Source organism: Hyperolius riggenbachi, chromosome 9 (genome assembly GCF_040937935.1).
Source record: "Hyperolius riggenbachi isolate aHypRig1 chromosome 9, aHypRig1.pri, whole genome shotgun sequence".
Lineage (NCBI taxonomy): Eukaryota > Metazoa > Chordata > Amphibia > Anura > Hyperoliidae > Hyperolius > Hyperolius riggenbachi.
Window position 1 is genome coordinate 253,354,370 of NC_090654.1, and position 18,656 is coordinate 253,373,025.

An 18,656-nucleotide genomic window follows, 5' to 3' on the forward strand; every position below is an offset into this window, starting at 1 on the left:
TTCTGAGCGCACCGTCCCCCAGTGCCCTTCTGAGCGCACCGTCCCCCAGTGCCCTTCTGAGCGCACCGTCCCCCAGTGCCCTTCTGAGCGCACCGTCCCCCAGTGCCCTTCTGAGCGCACCGTCCCCCAGTGCCCTTCTGAGCGCACCGTCCCCCAGTGCCCTTCTGAGCGCACCGTCCCCCAGTGCCCTTCTGAGCGCACCGTCCCCCAGTGCCCTTCTGAGCGCACCGTCCCCCAGTGCCCTTCTGAGCGCACCGTCCCCCAGTGCCCTTCTGAGCGCACCGTCCCCCAGTGCCCTTCTGAGCGCACCGTCCCCCAGTGCCCTTCTGAGCGCACCGTCCCCCAGTGCCCTTCTGAGCGCACCGTCCCCCAGTGCCCTTCTGAGCGCACCGTCCCCCAGTGCCCTTCTGAGCGCACCGTCCCCCTGTGCCCTTCTGAGCGCACCGTCCCCCTGTGCCCTTCTGAGCGCACCGTCCCCCTGTGCCCTTCTGAGCGCACCGTCCCCCTGTGCCCTTCTGAGCGCACCGTCCCCCTGTGCCCTTCTGAGCGCACCGTCCCCCTGTGCCCTTCTGAGCGCACCGTCCCCCTGTGCCCTTCTGAGCGCACCGTCCCCCTGTGCCCTTCTGAGCGCACCGTCCCCCTGTGCCCTTCTGAGCGCACCGTCCCCCTGTGCCCTTCTGAGCGCACCGTCCCCCTGTGCCCTTCTGAGCGCACCGTCCCCCAGTGCCCTTCTGAGCGCACCGTCCCCCAGTGCCCTTCTGAGCGCTCCGTCCCCCAGTGCCCTTCTGAGCGCTCCGTCCCCCAGTGCCCTTCTGAGCGCTCCGTCCCCCAGTGCCCTTCTGAGCGCACCGTCCCCCAGTGCCCTTCTGAGCGCACCGTCCCCCAGTGCCCTTCTGAGCGCACCGTCCCCCAGTGCCCTTCTGAGCGCACCGTCCCCCAGTGCCCTTCTGAGCGCACCGTCCCCCAGTGCCCTTCTGAGCGCACCGTCCCCCAGTGCCCTTCTGAGCGCACCGTCCCCCAGTGCCCTTCTGAGCGCACCGTCCCCCAGTGCCCTTCTGAGCGCACCGTCCCCCAGTGCCCTTCTGAGCGCACCGTCCCCCAGTGCCCTTCTGAGCGCACCGTCCCCCAGTGCCCTTCTGAGCGCACCGTCCCCCAGTGCCCTTCTGAGCGCACCGTCCCCCAGTGCCCTTCTGAGCGCACCGTCCCCCAGTGCCCCTCTGAGCGCACCGTCCCCCAGTGCCCTTCTGAGCGCACCGTCCCCCAGTGCCCCTCTGAGCGCACCGTCCCCCAGTGCCCCTCTGAGCGCACCGTCCCCCAGTGCCCCTCTGAGCGCACCGTCCCCCAGTGCCCCTCTGAGCGCACCGTCCCCCAGTGCCCCTCTGAGCGCACCGTCCCCCAGTGCCCCTCTGAGCGCACCGTCCCCCAGTGCCCCTCTGAGCGCACCGTCCCCCAGTGCCCCTCTGAGCGCACCGTCCCCCAGTGCCCCTCTGAGCGCACCGTCCCCCAGTGCCCCTCTGAGCACACCGTCCCCCAGTGCCCCTCTGAGCACACCGTCCCCCAGTGCCCTTCTGACCAACTGATCTGTTTGACACGGATCTGATCTGGATTTAGGGCACGTTCCGCATCCACGCGTTGGTACGTACGCATCAGCTGCTCACCTGTCTAGCTGCCACCGCTCGTCCCGCCACTTGTCCTGCCGCTTGGTCCCTTCCACAGCCTGGAGGCCAGCAGAAGCATGGCTCTCCATAGGCTGCCAGGCAACTGGTATTGTTAAATTGAAATGAATATGGCAGCCTCCATATTCTTCTCACTTCAGTTGTCCTTTAAGTTGTGCATACTGAATTTCACAGAAGAAGGATTGTCGAAGTTCGATAAGGCCTTTGTGAAAGAATCCCTCTTCTCAGCCAAGCAATGTATCTATCGTCTTCAGATGGCTCTCCCCGGCATGCCCTTCCCTGGCAGACTGGAAAGCTAACATAAAGGACTCTTTGCCATATAAAAAGTTGGTGTTTGAACGCAGAGGATGCCCTGACAAATGTTCTTGAATCTGGGTCAGGTGGTTATCTAGTCCTCACTGTAGTCTCATCTCTGGTTCCTCAGCCTTTGCACTGGACTGTGTTTAGCTAACTGTTCAATCATTCACTTCTCTAAAGTTGTATAGAGTTCCTATATCTTGAGGTTCTGGTGGAGATGGCCCGAAAAACCTCCGGCCGGTTGGGAGCCGACTGAAGAAGAGGTCATGGTGTGAGGTGAGGGGTCGTTGACAATCATCACCGCTCTGGAGCGCAGTCTGTAGCACTGGGGTATTCTGTTTACAAAGCTTTCATATGTTATATTAAAAACTGTAACTGTTCTTGGACTTTTAAAAATAGCAGCATAGCAGCTTCCATATTTCTTTACAGATCCCTATTAATAAACCAGTCCTGTAATCTGTACAGTTCAGCACTGTCCAGTAGGGGGCAGTGAAAGACAAACCCCTTCTAGAATAAATGACAATTCTAACTTGGCTGATCTGTCTTCTTGCAGTGCATAAAGACCACTACGAGAACCTGTATTGTGTCATTTCAGGAGAGAAGCACTTTATTCTGCACCCGCCCAGCGACCGACCTTTTATCCCATATGGTATGCTATCAACAGCAATTATATTTGCTAAGAATTAAAGTGGAACTGAACTCAGAACGTCCTCTGCTCTAAAAGATACGCAACAGTATAACCACCTTTAAAGAAAAATGTCTTTGTTACATCTGATACAAATCGTGCAATAAATCTGCACTGTTTCTACTTCCTGCTTTCATGGAAGCAGACATATATTGTTAGCATACTATGCTTTCAAATGACCTTCATTCACGACAGTCATGTGACACAGGGTAGAGATCAAATTACATTTTGTGATTAGACATAAATGAGGGGGAATTAAACAAGTTAAACTCTCGATCTACATACAGGGTGCATTTCTCTGTTTTCCTTCTGTCCTGTGCAAGAGTTCAGGTCCACTTTAAAGGAATCAGTAAATGTTAAGATTGTATTTCCTTAGATGTACTGTCATTGATCTCTGATTTTAGCAGTTTGAAATGTTGGTGCTCTTTATACTGCCTTAGCAAATAAGTGAGAAATTGTGGCTGATATCTTTCAGGTGCTTTTGGTTACTGGTATTTGCCTGTTAGCTGAAAGTATCACATATTATTTAGGTGAATGAGAACTCTCATGGATACAGTTTTAACCAGTTCACCACTGGGGGGGGGGGGGTCCCCATGTGGACCAGATTAATTTTCACCTTTCAGTGTTCCATCCTTTTATTTACCAATGACTTTATCACTACTTTTCACAACAAAATGATCTATGTCCTTTTTTTTTTTTTTTGCCACCAATTAGGTTTTCTTTGGATGGTTCATTTTGCTAAGAATGCATTTTAACGGGAATAATATGAAAAAAATTGAAAAGGTTCATTATTTCTCAGTTTTCAGCCATTATAGTTTAAAATTAATACTTGCTACCATAATTAAAACCCATGTATTTTATTTTCCCATTTGTCCCGGTTATTACACCATTCAGATTATGTCCCTATCACAATGTATGGAGACAATATTGTATTTGGCAATAAAGCTGTATTTTTTTTCCGTTTTGCGTCCGTCACTAGTAATTACAAGCACTTTTTTGCAAAAAAAAAAATAACAGTAAGATACCCAAGTGACATATATATTAAAAAAAAGTTCAGTCCCCAAGGTAACTATTTGTTTTATTTTAAATGTCACTTTTTTTTTTTTTTTTTTTTTTAATAAAAGGGTTTTACTTTGGTAACTATGGGAAGGGAAGTGAGGGGTTCATTAGTGTAGTATTTTATGTATTTTTATTTAATGAAATGTGTATGTAGGTGTCATTTTACTATTTGGCCACTAGATGTCCATCTCGCTTTTTTTCGATGTGTGTTTTTTACTGCATACACGTTACAGGAAGTAACGCGTGTATGCTTTAGTTTCACTTTTGTCAATGAACACAGCATTTCATTGGTGCCGGTTTCATTAATCACGGGCACTTAGATCAGTGTACGTGAACTGTACCATTTATTGATCTGTGCATTAACAGGCGGTAACAAGTGCACACGCCGGAGCAGTAGCGGGAAGATGCGTATATCTATGCCCCTGGCACTGAGATGAAGTCTGTCAGGGCATAGATATACTGCATCAGATTTGTTAAGTGGTTAATTCTGTGCAGATGATTTATGGAATCTAAACGTGAAAGACTAAATCTGGCAATCTGACTCAATCTAAACATAGCTCTTTATATCATTGTGTTAAAGGACAGGTCCGAGAAAATAAAAATCTACTTACCTGGGGTCTCCTCCAGCCCCTGGCAGCCGATCTATCCCTCGCTGCAGCTCCGGAGTCTGTTGCAGATGCTGACCTAGTCAGGTCGGCATCTTGTGTGCCTGCACGAGCGCACAGCCACGCGGCTTGCGATTGCACACCTGTAGCCTGGAGCGGTCTGCGCAGGCACAGAAGATGCCAACCTGGCAAGGTCAGCATCTGCAACGGAGAGGACACCGGAGCTGTGGCAAGGGACAGATCGGCTGCCAGGGGCTGGAGGAAGCCCCAGGTAAGTAGATTATTTTTTTTTTCTTCCTTGCATCTGTCCTTTAACTACTTTCGGCCATGTGCGCTCCCGCACGCTCCCATCGCCGTACGTCCAGGAGGCCATGTGCGCTCCCGCGGCCGATCATGCGCGCTTCCGGCCCGCGGTTCGTTAGCCAGGGAATCAGTGAATCGGGCTATGGTGCCTGATCACTGATTCCTCTCCCCCACAGAAAAAGCGACAGCTTCTCTCGGAAGCCTAGCTTTTTCTGCCTCCTACGTCCCTCTAAGTGTACATTACGCTTAGTGACGTCATGTAAACAAACCTAAGGTTGCCATCTTGTGGCCAAAAAGTAAAACTAAGTCTACATAAAAAAATAAAAATAAACATATATTTACATTACAAAAATTACTATTTACATCCCACCCTGAAAAAAAAACACAAATATTTACCTAATGTTCTAAACTTTTTAAATATCTATGTAAAGATGAAATATTTATATTTTTTTTTTTATTATAAGCTTGTAAATAGTGATGGATGCAAAACTGAAAAAAATCACTTTTATTACCACATAAAACATTGTCGCCATACATTGTGATAGGGACCTAATTTAAATGGTTTAATAACCGTGACAAATGGACAAATACAATACGTGGGTTTTAATTATGGAGGCATGTATTCTTTTAAAACTATAATGTCCGACAACTGAGAAATAATGCATTTTTTCCGTTTTTTTCTTATTCTTACTGTTAAAATGCATTTTCAGTAAGGTAGCTCTTAGCAAAATGTACCACCCAAAGAAAGCCTAATTGGTGGCGGAAAAAACAAGATATAGATCAGTTCATTGTGATAAGTAGTGATAAAGTTATAGGCTAATGAATGGGAGGTGAATATTGCTAGGATGCATAAAGTGAAAATGACTTGGGGCTGAAATGGTTAAAAAAATGGGTATGAAAGACAGGGGGCTGCACTTCAACTGAAATAAAGAGGAATGTTTTACTGACAAAGAGCTGTGATTACATGGTGGGGCTGACCTAATCTTCTACGTTTTGATGCTACTGTCCGAGGGGTACCCAAAGACAGTTAGTTCTGGGCACTGCAATTATTTTTCCTAATTTTTGCATGGCTGCTGTTCTCCCACCACCTAGATGTGTGGAATTTTGCATCATACCTGCTCACTTTGTTTCAGAGCTGTACCAGCCAGCAGCATACCAGATGAATGAAGATGGCTCCTTTGAGGTGGTGGACCAGGAGTCTGCAGACAAGGTAAAGCATAATCGTGATGGGTTTTTAACAAGTGGGCTATATCTGACCCACGGCTTTTCAACAACATGAGCTTTTTATCAATCTCTTTCCAGTCATTGATACTCCATCCTAGCAGGCTAATAGAAACTGTCGAATGACCCAGTTATTTACTGAACTGAGGTGATACAGTGGGCTCAATTCACAAAGACTTGTTTGGTAAAAATGTCATGTGAGGTAAATTACGAAAAAAAAACAAAACCCCCAAAAGACCGGTACCACACAGTATAGTAGGAGCTCAGTTACTTAATTGAAGCATTTAAAAAAAATTGACAGCAACGACAGCCCACTGTTTCGGCACTATATAGGCCTTTTGTCAAGTTGCCAGATTTCTTCGCTGTTTGTGACCTTTTAGGTAAGGGGGTGAGGACCTTGGCACAATTGGCTACATCTGTGCCTTGTTTGGTGCTCCTGGACTCATATCTTCTGTGAGGTAAATTACCTCATGTGGTATAATAATCTGTTTTTCTTTTATTCTTTTCACACATGCGGATATAGTTTGGACAATTTACAGAGATTTGTACCTCGTGTGGCATTTCATTTGGCATTTTAAAGATTTGAGTGGTTATTCATTATTTGAAGGATTATTGCAGTGCACTGAAAATGGATGCCAGGTGTGATACTGATAGTATTTATTTTATTTTACTGAGGAGTAAAGCGCAAGGGCAAGCTGAATAATTTAAACACTTGAGGACTGCAGTGTTAAACCCCTGTAAAGACGCTGCAGGGCCGCACAACTCCCCCCTTCACCCCACCTTCCTGCCAGCCAATCAGCACGATCAGTTGTGATAGGCTTCAGCTTGTTTTACCGCATGTGAAATTGTTTCTGAATGAAAAATTTTGAGGCATTTACCACACAAGTCAGTGATTTACCTCACTGGTCAGTAATTTTAGTTTTCCATGCAGTAACAGCCTTTGTGAATTGACATTTGACAAAATGGTAAAATGAGTTGTTCTCAGCTGTACGGTATGTGGTAATGCTCGGCAATGCGCTCCCAGCTGCTGGCGCGTGGTTAAAGGAGTTCTTTCGCGAAAAAAGTAGGCAGTTAAAAAATGTGACAGATGACAGGTTTTGGGCCAGTCCATCTTTTTAAGGTTGATTCTCAGGGCTTTCTTTGTTTTCAACAGCATTTCCTGAACAACGGTTGCAAAATTTAACTGACATAATAGTGTGCAAGTGATTAGGGAGGCCGGCTGATATCTTGCTATTTTGGCAGTTAAACTGTTGTTCAGGAAATGCTGTTGAAAACAAAGAAAGCCCTGAGAATCCCCCTTAAAAAGATGGACTGGCCCAAAACTTGTCATCTGTCACATTTTTTAACTGCCTACTTTGTTCGCGAAAGAACCCCTTTAAGGACCAGAACTGTCCTATTTGGCACAGTGATTGTTGTGATTGGCTGAGTGAGCAGCACTGTGAACAGTGGTGGGAACGTCGAGCGAATGAACCGTGCAGCGGTGGTAAATACAAATTACCCCTGGTAGGAATAACAGGACACAAACGGCGTAGATTTAATTCACCGCTGTCCGGAAGAGGTTGACATATTATCATAGTGGTTACACTTGAACTAGTAATGATGTGTATGTTTCTGATCACATAGTCCTCATGGGATTCATTAAAATACAGTACTGGAATTGTTGCTACCACTAAATGTAGGAAACGAACCAAACCTCCCTATATTTAACCAATTCTTTGAGGACCACATTATGTATCCTCTTACTTTAAAGAGAACCCAGCAGGTATTTTAAATCTTAGGAGGACACCGAGGCATGTTCTGTGCATAATCACATGCCTCTGTGTCCCTGTACTCTGGGCCTCTAGTCCCAAGGGTCTGCTATGCCCCCCTGAATAAAGCACCAGGCTAGCAACAATCTGCTTGTCGCTAGCCTTCTATTTACTGTATTTTTGGGACTTTAAGACTCACTTTTTCTCCCCCAAAAGTAGGGGGAAAAAGTCACTGCGTCCTATAGTCCAAATGCAGGGAGTTCCTGACTGCCTGCCAATACAAACCTCCAACTCACCGCAATGTCGGGGACTCCTGTACTGTGCCCATGCAGAGGAAGACACTGGAACAAATTGAGGACACGGAGACACAAAGGGGCATAGAGGAGGACAAAAGGGGGACACGATGGAGCGTAGAGGAGGACACAAGGAGGATAGAGGCAGACACAAAAGGTACAAGGGGGCATAATCCACAAGATGCCCCTTTACCATGGATGCAGCAGGTTTAGTATATATATATATATTTTTCCCCTGGCTTTTGTCCTCTAAACCCAGGTGCGTCTTATGGTTAGGAGCATCTTATAGTCTGAAAAATACGGTACCTGCAGCCTGTCATTAATTCTGGGCTCCCCCGCCTCTGCCCCCCATTGCTGTCCGCCTCCCTGAGCATCCTCCAATCAGAAGCTAAGCCGCGACATGGGAGGTACTTCCTGGGTCGTGGCTTAGCTTCCTCCAGAAGCTCATGGAGGCGGGCAGCGGCAGGGACAGAGGTGGGAAGCCCAGAATGAATGACAGGCTGCAGGTAAATAGGCTAGCGACAAGCAGATTGTCGCTAGCCTGGCTCTTTTTTCAGGGGGGCACAGTGGACCCTGAGGGGGACTAGAGGCGGCAATAGAGAGACACAGAGGCATGTGATTATGCACAGAACATGCCTCTGTGTCCTCTTAAGATTTAAAATACCCGCCTCTGGTTCTTTTTAAATCATGCTATACATTTTCTTGGTCACCATTCGAAACTGTGAATCCTGTTTTATCTGTTGCATAGAATTGCACCATTTTACTGCCAGCAGTATAAAACAGCATTTTTTTTATTTTATTTTTTAGATCGGTTTCTTCTTATTAAATTTGACTATAAAATGTAAATATATAAATATTACAAACATCTGATATTTTCCGCAGGTGCCATGGATACCTATTGACCCACTGGAGCCAGATCTGAGCACGTACCCAGCATACAGTCAGACACAACCTCTCCATATCACAGTCAGAGCTGGAGAAATGCTGTATCTGCCTTCTTTGTGGTTTCACCATGTGCGCCAATCCCATGGCTGCATTGCTGGTATGATGCACTATGTTGTTGTGGAAGTTAATGAAAGTTTAAGATTTTCATAGGACCACTATAGTGGCACTTCTTTATGGGCCTCTGGTCTGGGGGATGTCTTTTGAGGATTATGATGCAATCTGTCATACTTGATGGCCCCCCTGGTCTGAGGGATATCTTCCTGTGACCATTATGATGGGATATCTCAATTCTTTATAAACCTATTCTGAGGAACAGCCTTTTTTGACCATTATGATGGGATCTCTTATTACTATATGGGCCTATGGTCTGAGGGATGTTTTTCTTTGTCCATGATGATGGAATTTTTCATTACTACCTTTGGTCTCGAGGATATCTTCCTTTGACAATTATGATGTGACTTCTTGTTACTTTTTGACCTCTGATCTGGGGGATGTCTTGCTCTGATTAATCTAATGGGACCTATCATATTTCAGGTACTGTTGGTGGTCTGTGGGATATCTCCCTGTGACCATTATGATGGGTTCTCTCATTACTTTATAGACCTCTAATGTGAGGCAAGTCCTCTTCTGAAGGTAATAGTTGGTAGGATATCTCATTATATGATGGCCTTCTGATGTGAAGGAGGACCTGAATATTCACTCCCAGGCCTGGATTTACATCATAGGAGCCTATAGGCACAGAAGTCCTGGCACCCTAAACTTTGATCCTCCATGAACCTACAAACCCCAACCAAACTGCACCGCAACTGTGCTGGCTGGCCCAGCTGTAATTTCTCCCTTAGTTTCCTTGCCAGTCATAGGTAGCTACAGGTGCCCCTTAGTATTAGGTAGCCCGAGCTATCCTCAGTATTAAGTAGCTAGAGATGCCCCCAACTGAAGGGAGATCTGCTCAGTGGAATGTCGAGACCTGAGTGAGTAACTTCTCATTTACACTGTGCTTATCACTCTGCATAGGTAAATCTGGAGGGAGGCACTTGGAGAGGGGAGTGAGCCGCCTCTCCATCATCAGGTCTAACACCTGGAAGGGGGCATGGCAGAGTGAGATAGACTCCAAAAGTCCCAGGGAAAAATCTGGATTTGACACAAAGCAGCATTTTAAGGGCAGAAATCACAAGATGGCGCCGGACTCGGTCGCCACGGCCACAGGGCTCCGGCTTTTTTAGTACTTTTGTACTTTCTCTCTCCACTCGAGGTGGAGAGAGCTTCACTCTTGCTGGGAGAGGCAGAGGCGGAGGACATGGGCACTACCGGACCTGTTCCGCATCAGACACGGAACGCAGGCGGCGTGAGGATCAGCTGCTGAGGATCAGCTGATCGGGGCCACGTGGTTGTGCGCAGCATAGAGAGGCAGCACGGAGTTACGCTGGTCTGCCGTCGCTGCATCCACATCGTTACGGACTCCACCTGCGCCAATCACCGCAGCTCGTCACCCAGGACGTTTCCCAGCGGTGGGACCCCCTCGGGTGGCTGGAAGCTGCTGCTGGATTACACCGAGGACGTCGCATGGAGGAGCCCACAGCCGTCTAGCTGCCACATTTCACAGCGGCCTGTAGCCGCTGCCATGGAGACCCTGGAAGCCACAAGGAAGGAGGATCTCACGGCCGTCCCCCCACCGCTCACAGCATAGGGATCCAGGCCAGCGGAGGGTCACGCACGGCAGGCCACATCCAGGCCAGCGGAGGGTCACAGCTGCTCCCAGCCCCGCACTGCACGAGGGACACGCACGGCAGGCCCCATCCATCAAGGAGGATCCTTGTGTCTACTTGGCTCCCATGGGCCCTGGAGCTCGGTCCTTTTCTCCACCGGTCCTGGCTCTGTATGCTACAGCTGCCAGAAGCACAGGGTCCCATCTGCCTGCATCCAAAATAGATCCCTGCACAACAACTGGACTGGACTGATGGCTGGACCCAGGGGTGCTTTTCAATCTGCACTCTGCAGCCCCAGGGACTCTGCCTCTGTATCTGTCTCTCTCTTCCTGCCTTGGTCTTCTCTTCGTCTCTCTCAGCTATCCTTTCGCTATCCTTTCTCTCTCTCTCTCTCTTTCTTCATCTCTCTTAGCTATCCTTTCTCTCTCTTTCTCTATCCAGGACACACTGCGGGGCATCTGGAGCTGCTGTGGAGCGAGCGAGCGCCGTCGATAGTTGGCAGGCTGCTCCCCTCACACAGCACTCCAGTTTTCCCCACGCGTCCTCCACTACAGTTATTGGTATTATGTATATATGGGTATATATTATATGCTTAAGTGTACTACTGCACGTGATTGTATGTGTTGAATTGCTGCATGTGTTTGTACCATCTCCGACCCTGTATGAGCCAAAAATAATTCCGGGTACAACCCCCGTTGTACTTGGCGAAATAAATTGATTCTGATTCTGATTCTGAATGCTAAATTGCAGGCCTAAAGTGCTTTAAAACATCTTGCATGTGTATACATCAATCGGGGAGTGTAATTAGAGTACTGCTTCACACTGACGCACCAAACTCACTGTGTAACGCACCGCAAACAGCTGTTTGCATAGTGACGGCCGGGCTGGACTGGTGCGCACCATGGCGAGAGTGCAGGCCGTGGCGGTTTTCAAGCCCATATGGTCGCCGAGCTGTGGTAGCTCAATGATAGAACAACAGGACTGTCCAGCTGGTCAAATTTGGTCTGTCCCCAATGAAGCAACGAGCTTATTATCTTGGGTGTAACCCCCCCCCCCTTCAAACACTCATATTGCCATCGGTCATTGTTTGTTTGTGATATGCAAGCCCCTTCAACGCTGCAAGGTAATGATCACCAAGGGGAATTGGCACATGTACATGCCTTTTTGTTTTGTTGTTGCAGCTGCAGTGCAGACAGAAAAATTAGGCAGGCATGTACACGCACCAGAAGAAGTAGTATAGCGGCGGCTGCTAGCAGCAGCCTTAAAAATTCTGGAATCCACCTGGAGTCCTGGACCATGTTGGTGGTGGCGGAGAAGGCAGTCAAGCGGCCTGCGGGCAGAGGTGCTGTGTGGGGAGCGACTTAGTCTTGGGGCAGGCCTGACTGTGCTTTGCAGACCACGTGGTCAGATTGACCCTTGACCCAACGCTGTGTGCCAGAGATGACACCACTTGCCTTTCAACATCACGGTACAGTTTGGATATCGCCTTTTTTGAGAAATAATTGCTAATTATATCTTCCACTGCGGTGTGTGGATTTGCTTTTGTGTGCTGCTTTCCCTCAGGTGGTCATCCCATTGCAGTTTGTGCTTTGTAATCATGTGCCTTCGTAAGGTAGTTGTCCCTACGCGGGTCTTGGTCTTTCCACGGCTCAATTTTCGTTGGCAGAGAGTACAGATGGCATTGGTCTCATCTGAGGCAGACACACAAAAACATTTCCACACCGCTGAGCCCTGGGGTGATGGCACTTTGGTGGTGGCGGCCGATTGAGTGTTAAGTGGGGTGCCAGAATCAGAGCAGGAGGGGAAATATATGTCATGCTTCCTTTCGGAAGCTGAGAAAGATGAGGTGTTCTGTGTTAAATCGTCAACTACGTCCTGACAATATTGGGAGTTGATGGCACGTGCCTTCTTCTGAACACTGTACTTTAGTCGAGGGCCACACAAAATCACGACAGCACGACCTCGAACAGACCTGCCAGGTAGCCTGCCTCTGCCTTTTGTTTTGTCCATATTGGGGGGGATGAAGTGAAAGGTATGCACCGACTTGACTAATACAGTGTGCAGTCAGTCACACAGGTGCAGTTAACAGGTATGCACGGAGTGGTATATCACACTGCGTGCGCTCACGTAGGTAGGTGGGTGCACTGTGAACAACAGGTAGGTATATGCAGTGATGGGTATTACAATGTGCACCTGTCACACACTGGTACCAGACAGGCACAGTGACACTGCGTGCGCTCACATAGGTAGGTGGGTGCACTGAAGTGAACAACAGGTAGGTATATGCAGTGATGGGTATTATAATGTGCACCTGGCACAGTAGTAATTCTACCACCAAAGTCCAGCTGCGACTGACTGACAGGGCTGTATATAATGCAAGTGGGCCACACAAAAAAAAAATAGATCACAAGAACAAGATTAGCTCTCAAAAGAGCTGTTGAGGGGTGCTTTTTTTTTTAGCAATAAGTATCAGCAAGGAGCAAGCTAACAAGCCTACAAGAGCCTAACTAATCTTTCCCTATAAGAGTCTGCAGCAGCTGTCCCTTCTCTAATTACTGCAGGCACACGAGTGAGTCCAATGCCTGATGCTGCCTGCCTTTTATAAGGGGGGGGGGGGGCTCCAGGAGGGAGTGTAGCCTGATTGGCTACAATGTGCCTGCTGACTGTGATGTAGAGGGTCAAAGTTGACCCTCATGATGCACTATGGGGGCGAACCGAACTTCCGGAAAAGTTTGCAGTTCTCTGCGATCGCGAACCCCGGAAATTCGCCTGCAACGTTCGCCAGCAAACCGTTCAGGCCATCTCTACTGATCACCTGAAGTCTAACTGCTAAGTGGTAACTGGCACAACTGTCATCTTTGTGTTTAATATTTACCTGCATCTGTGTTTTGCTTCAGCTATTCAATATGCCTGAAGAAATGGACTAGATCCCAGAAAGCTTGCATCATTTAACTTTATTAGTTAGCCATTAAACGGTATTACTTTTACAAACCTCTTGTTTTTTCTACCTACGTATGTAAATCTAGAAATTGGAGGAAATGTACATACTGTGGGAAGTAAGCTGAGCCACTCTGGGAAGTGAGTAAACGGCTACTGGGATTGGTAGGAAGGCCTGAAATGTTCGAGTAAGAACTTCCTTCTGAGACTGTGACTTCCTCCACTCAGCATTCTCTAGGAGCAATTTATTTACTTTACTGTCTCCAGTCCAAGCGCTTTATGACCTGTGCCTCAATATGTCTGAATGAACCTTATTCTTAGAGGCATCCAAGTGGATATGGAACCGCTAAAAGTAGGATTCTTATCTCTGTATTGTGATGAGGCGAAATTTGTTTGTGTTCGTTATCGTTTAAAGGTTTATTGAAAGTAAAGCAGTACCTCTTTACCCCTCTTCCCACTTACCTCTCTACTGCTCTTTCCACCTATCTATCGCTATTCCCACCTACCTCTCTATTGCTATTCCGACCTGCCGCTCTTCCCACCTACCTTTCTACCGCTCTTCGCACCTACCTCTCTACCGCTATTACCAACTACCTCTCAACCGCTCTTCACATCTACCTCTCTACCGCCATTCCCATCTACCTCTCTACTGCTCTTTGCACCTACTACTCTTCGCACCTACATCCAGGGCTGTGGAGTCGGTCCAAAAATCCACCGACTCCGACTCCTCAGTTTAGGATTCCACCGACTCCACGACTCCGACTCCTCTAATTTGCATATTACAATTTTGTTGATTAAAAGTATGTAACATGAAATTCGTCTCTTAACTGCCAACGCTTAGGAATTTTACAAGACAACGGAAGTGAGAAGGATATGTAGACTACTATATTTATTCCCTTTAGACTAAAACTAGTCCTTGGTAAGAGTACTTGTAAAAGGTACAACCGGAACAAAGAACATCTCTCAAGTGTGGGTGCATGTAAGAATGATGTGCAGGTACTCTGCAGAGGAGTGAGGAGATTGTAAACAGACAACACCTCTGTGTTCAATGTGCACAGCATTCTCAGTGGATTCCCTGCAGCTCTGTGGGGAGTGCATATGTAGAGTATAGTACTACTGTGTAACAAAGTAAACCTGAGACAGATGAAATTAAAGTTTTATACATACCTGGGGCTTCCTCCAGCCGCCTTCAGGATAATCAGTCCCTCGTTGTCCTCCTCCACCACCTGGATCTTCTGCTATGAGTCCAGGTACTTGAGTCAGTCAAGCGTAGTGCGCATGCACACACTCCGCGGCCAGGTGCATACTACACCTGTGCAGCACTATTGCGCAGGTGCAGAATGTTCCTGGCTGTGGGAGCGGCATGCGGCCGGACAGCGCTGACTGGCTGAATTACCAGGACTCATAGCAGAAGATCCGGGTGGTGGAGGACAGTGAGGGACTGATTAGCCTGAAGGGGGCTGGAGGAAGCCCCAGGTATGTATAAAACTTTACTTTTCATCCGTCTCAGTTACCCTTTAATTTGTAGTCACCAAACCAAATTTTAATAACATATCAAATTATTTTATTTCATCAGCAAAGGGAGTGCATACATTTGCATAAATCAGCATCAATGCAGAATTATTTCCATCTCGTTGACCATCTCTATTAGTGACATAGCTACACATCAGGCTTTATTCTTACAGCATAGATGTTATTTAGTATATATAAGAGATTCCTGTGTACACATCATATATACAGTCACAATCAGATATGTATATCTGACCTTAAAAATACGGGGACTGCAGCACAAGTAACTAATTTTGATTGGTTTATTTCATTTTTGTGGACTAAGCACAGCTATTACTGTATATATAATGTATATATACATTATTTTTAATGACTATTATCTGAGAAATAGAACATTTTATCATATTTTCTATTTTAATTACAGTTACAAATTCATTAGGAGTCGGAGTCGGTGCATTTTTTCCCGACTCAGACTTCAGGCACCCAAAATTGCCAGACTCCACGACTCCGACTCCACGACTCCGACTCCACAGCCCTGCCTACATCTCTATCGCTATTACCACCTACCTTTCTACTGCTCTTCTCACCTATCTTTCTACCGCTCTTTGCCCAGAAGGGGGATTCGCCTAAATCACAGTATCTCAGAAATCCAAATAAAGGCCACTCAACCAGGAAAGGTAGACTTAATTCACTGTTTTATTGTAGAATCCCAAATATTCGTTAGTACAGACAAGACACGGCGCACCATTTCAGGCATACACCCCTTGTGGCAGTCCCTGATGAGTCAATTGTGACGAAACATGTTGGGGCGGGTCTGGATGCAGAAGTGAGAGCTAGTAACATGTTGAGTAGTTCTAGTGGGACTCTGGGATCGTAGCGCGCTGACTATAGGGAGGAGTACCCACAGAGCCAACTAGTGCCCATCATACGGGGGAGAGCCCATCCAAAAACCTCAGTGGTCTTTTATCTACACAAATTGTAAGTGCACAGCTATTTTAGAGCCAATAAAAATTGTACGGTTTTATACTGTTAGAGGCTTTTTGCTGTGAGGTCTTCCTGCAAGGATTTCTGGTTTTATGATGTGAAGAGGGTACTAACAGAAGACTACTAGTACCAGTTAAGCCATTATGGTGGTTGACAGCCTAGTGTTCCAAGGTGTGTGCTGACCTACATATAGGTCCTTTGATCTGATGAGTCTGTATACATCGGGTGTGGTGGTGGATTATAATTAACTTATGGAATTATTGTGGAGAACATTGGATTCTTAATGAACTCTTATAGCTGGAAATATGTTGTGTAGTGCTGCCTTCTAAAAATTAGACCTTTTTGTCAAATGCCCGACAAATGGCATAACCCTGAAACATTGTGCCATGTCTAGTCAGCACTACCGAATATGTTGGGTTCTATAATAATGAAGTAAATTGAGAAGGCCTTTTCTGGTCGAGTGGTCTTTGTTTGGATTTCTAGTGCCCTTCCTCAATAGTGGATTCCTAGTGGTAGATGCAGAATATTACACCTTTGTGCTTTCTGGTCTTCTTGTATTGTACAGCTCTGATTTACTACTGTATTTTCTTTTGTTTGAACAGTGAATTACTGGTATGATATGGAATATGACATCAAATATCATTATTTTCAACTCCTTGACTCTCTTACCGATGCCATGAATAGTTCCAGACTGGACACAAAGCAGGAATCTGGAAAAGGCCTGGAGCAATGAGTGTCTCACACTGCTATATATCGTTGTAGTACCACAGAAGTGTGCCGTATGGGCAGACTCGGAGAGGACAATGTTGCTGGGCACCAAAGGAATGGACTGAAGTCCCTCGTCGTTGAGACCTTGTCCTGCTAATCATGTGCCATCTCTCAAACTGACATCTCACTCTGCATGTTCCATTGTCAGACACAGACATATTTCATCCAAAGGACTGTAGTTTGGGGGCTGTTGCTCTATAAGAAAGACCTCTGTGAAGTGTGCTTGGATTGGACATTAAACAGGAGGAACATTTGTAATTTATTGCCTTTTTAAAAGTTTTTTCCTAAAGTTTTCATCTGCAGACATTTTATGTTTTCTCTCTAGTCTGTGGCCAGCTCATGTTATAACCCTCAGGCCGGTTTCACACTGTAAACTGGCGGCAGCAGTGCGTCACACCCACCGCATCGCACCGCCAGCGTCGCGCCCACCGCATCGCACCGCCAGAAACCGGCCTTCAGAGAACATCGTGTCAGTACGCAGTGTTCCCTGTATGGCTACCAGCCAAGCAAGAAGTTACGCGCACTTGCATTTACTTCCTGCTTCTGGTATGCGGAAGTTGTTAAAATACGCTTCAGCGCATGCGCGCTGCAATATCACAACGCCATCCTTTTTAAAATCTCCGTGTTGCCATAGAGTAACGTGACTTCCTGTCCAACGCAGGGCGATGCAAGTACGCGCGTTAGCGTAGATTTGTTCTAGAGTCAGGGATGCGGCAAAAACATCACTTCCGTCGCGCCGTACCGTGGCAGTATGAAAGTCTACATAGAATTTCAATGCCAGGCGGTGGGGTGCGGTAAAAATAACGCACCGCCCTGGTATTTTCAGATAACTTGACAGGCTACTTGATAAACAGCTTCAAGTACTAAATACTTATCTGTAAAAGATAATAGAATAACTGGATTCTGATGGGAAGAAACTGCATAATGCGTATCTGGACGGACATGTGACAACATGTAGTATTTATTATTGGGCTTGTTTCCCACTTGCACCGGATCACATGGGGCCAGCGGGAGCAGACAGTGTCCGGGGCAAACCCTGGCTTTTCAAGGGGGGATTTCTGAAAGGTCTCCCTCAGCCACACACAATACAGTATAATAATATGGTAGGACATCATGCTGGGTACACATAATGCAATATCCCATCTGACTAACAGGATCTGACAATTATTTCCGACATGCCCGATCTGCTCCCAATCGACAATGGGATCAATCAGCAGCAGTTTGAATACAGATAGTAGTGAGGACAGCCGACATTGCTAATGAAGGGGAAAGTAAAGCATTCACCCAGCGGGAGCACAGGGCTGTGCTCATACCTGACTCTGTTAAAGAGAATCTGTATTGTTAAAATCGCACAAAAGTAAACATACCAGTGCGTTAGGGGACATCTCCTATTACCCTCTGACACAATTTCACCGCTCCTCGCCGCATTAAAAGTGGTTAAAAACAGTTTTAAAAAGTTTGTTTATAAACAAACAAAATGGCCACCAAAACAGGAAGTAGGTTGATGTACAGTATGTCCACACATAGAAAATACATTCATACACAAGCAGGCTGTATACAGCCTTCCTTTTTAATCTCAAGAGATCATTTGTGTGTTTCTTTCCCCCTGCAGCTATCTTCCACTGAAGTGTCAGGCTGTTTCTTCCTGCAGAGTGCAGACAGCTCTACCTGTATGTAATTCCTCAGTATGTGAAAGCCCAGCCAGCTCAGAGGAGGATTTATCCAGCTTGTAAAAGATAATAGAGCAGAGAGAAGCTGTACTAATCTAAATAACACACAGGCAGTGTGCAGAGAGGGGCCTGGAGGGGGGAGATGCATCACAGAACCACAACACTGAAGAACTTGGCAGCCTTCCAGACACAGGCTGACAGGAGAAAGATAAGTTGATTTATTACAGAGATGGTGATAGTAGAACGTGCT

The 18,656-nt window shown here is 46.9% G+C and overlaps 1 protein-coding gene across 2 annotated transcripts in view; it reads left to right on the forward strand.

Moving 5' to 3' along the window:
* JMJD7 (jumonji domain containing 7) overlaps positions 1–16,998 on the forward strand; it is a 35,760-nt gene extending 18,762 nt beyond the window's left edge. For both annotated transcript variants that reach the window (XM_068254310.1, XM_068254309.1), the window contains exons 5-8: positions 2,527–2,622; positions 5,759–5,835; positions 8,770–8,929; positions 16,571–16,998. In XM_068254310.1, coding sequence (XP_068110411.1) covers positions 2,527–2,622; positions 5,759–5,835; positions 8,770–8,929; positions 16,571–16,701 — 464 coding nt within the window. In that variant the 3' untranslated portion in view covers positions 16,702–16,998. The remainder of the gene's footprint in view (positions 1–2,526; positions 2,623–5,758; positions 5,836–8,769; positions 8,930–16,570) is intronic.
* Positions 16,999–18,656: the final 1,658 nt, after the last annotated feature.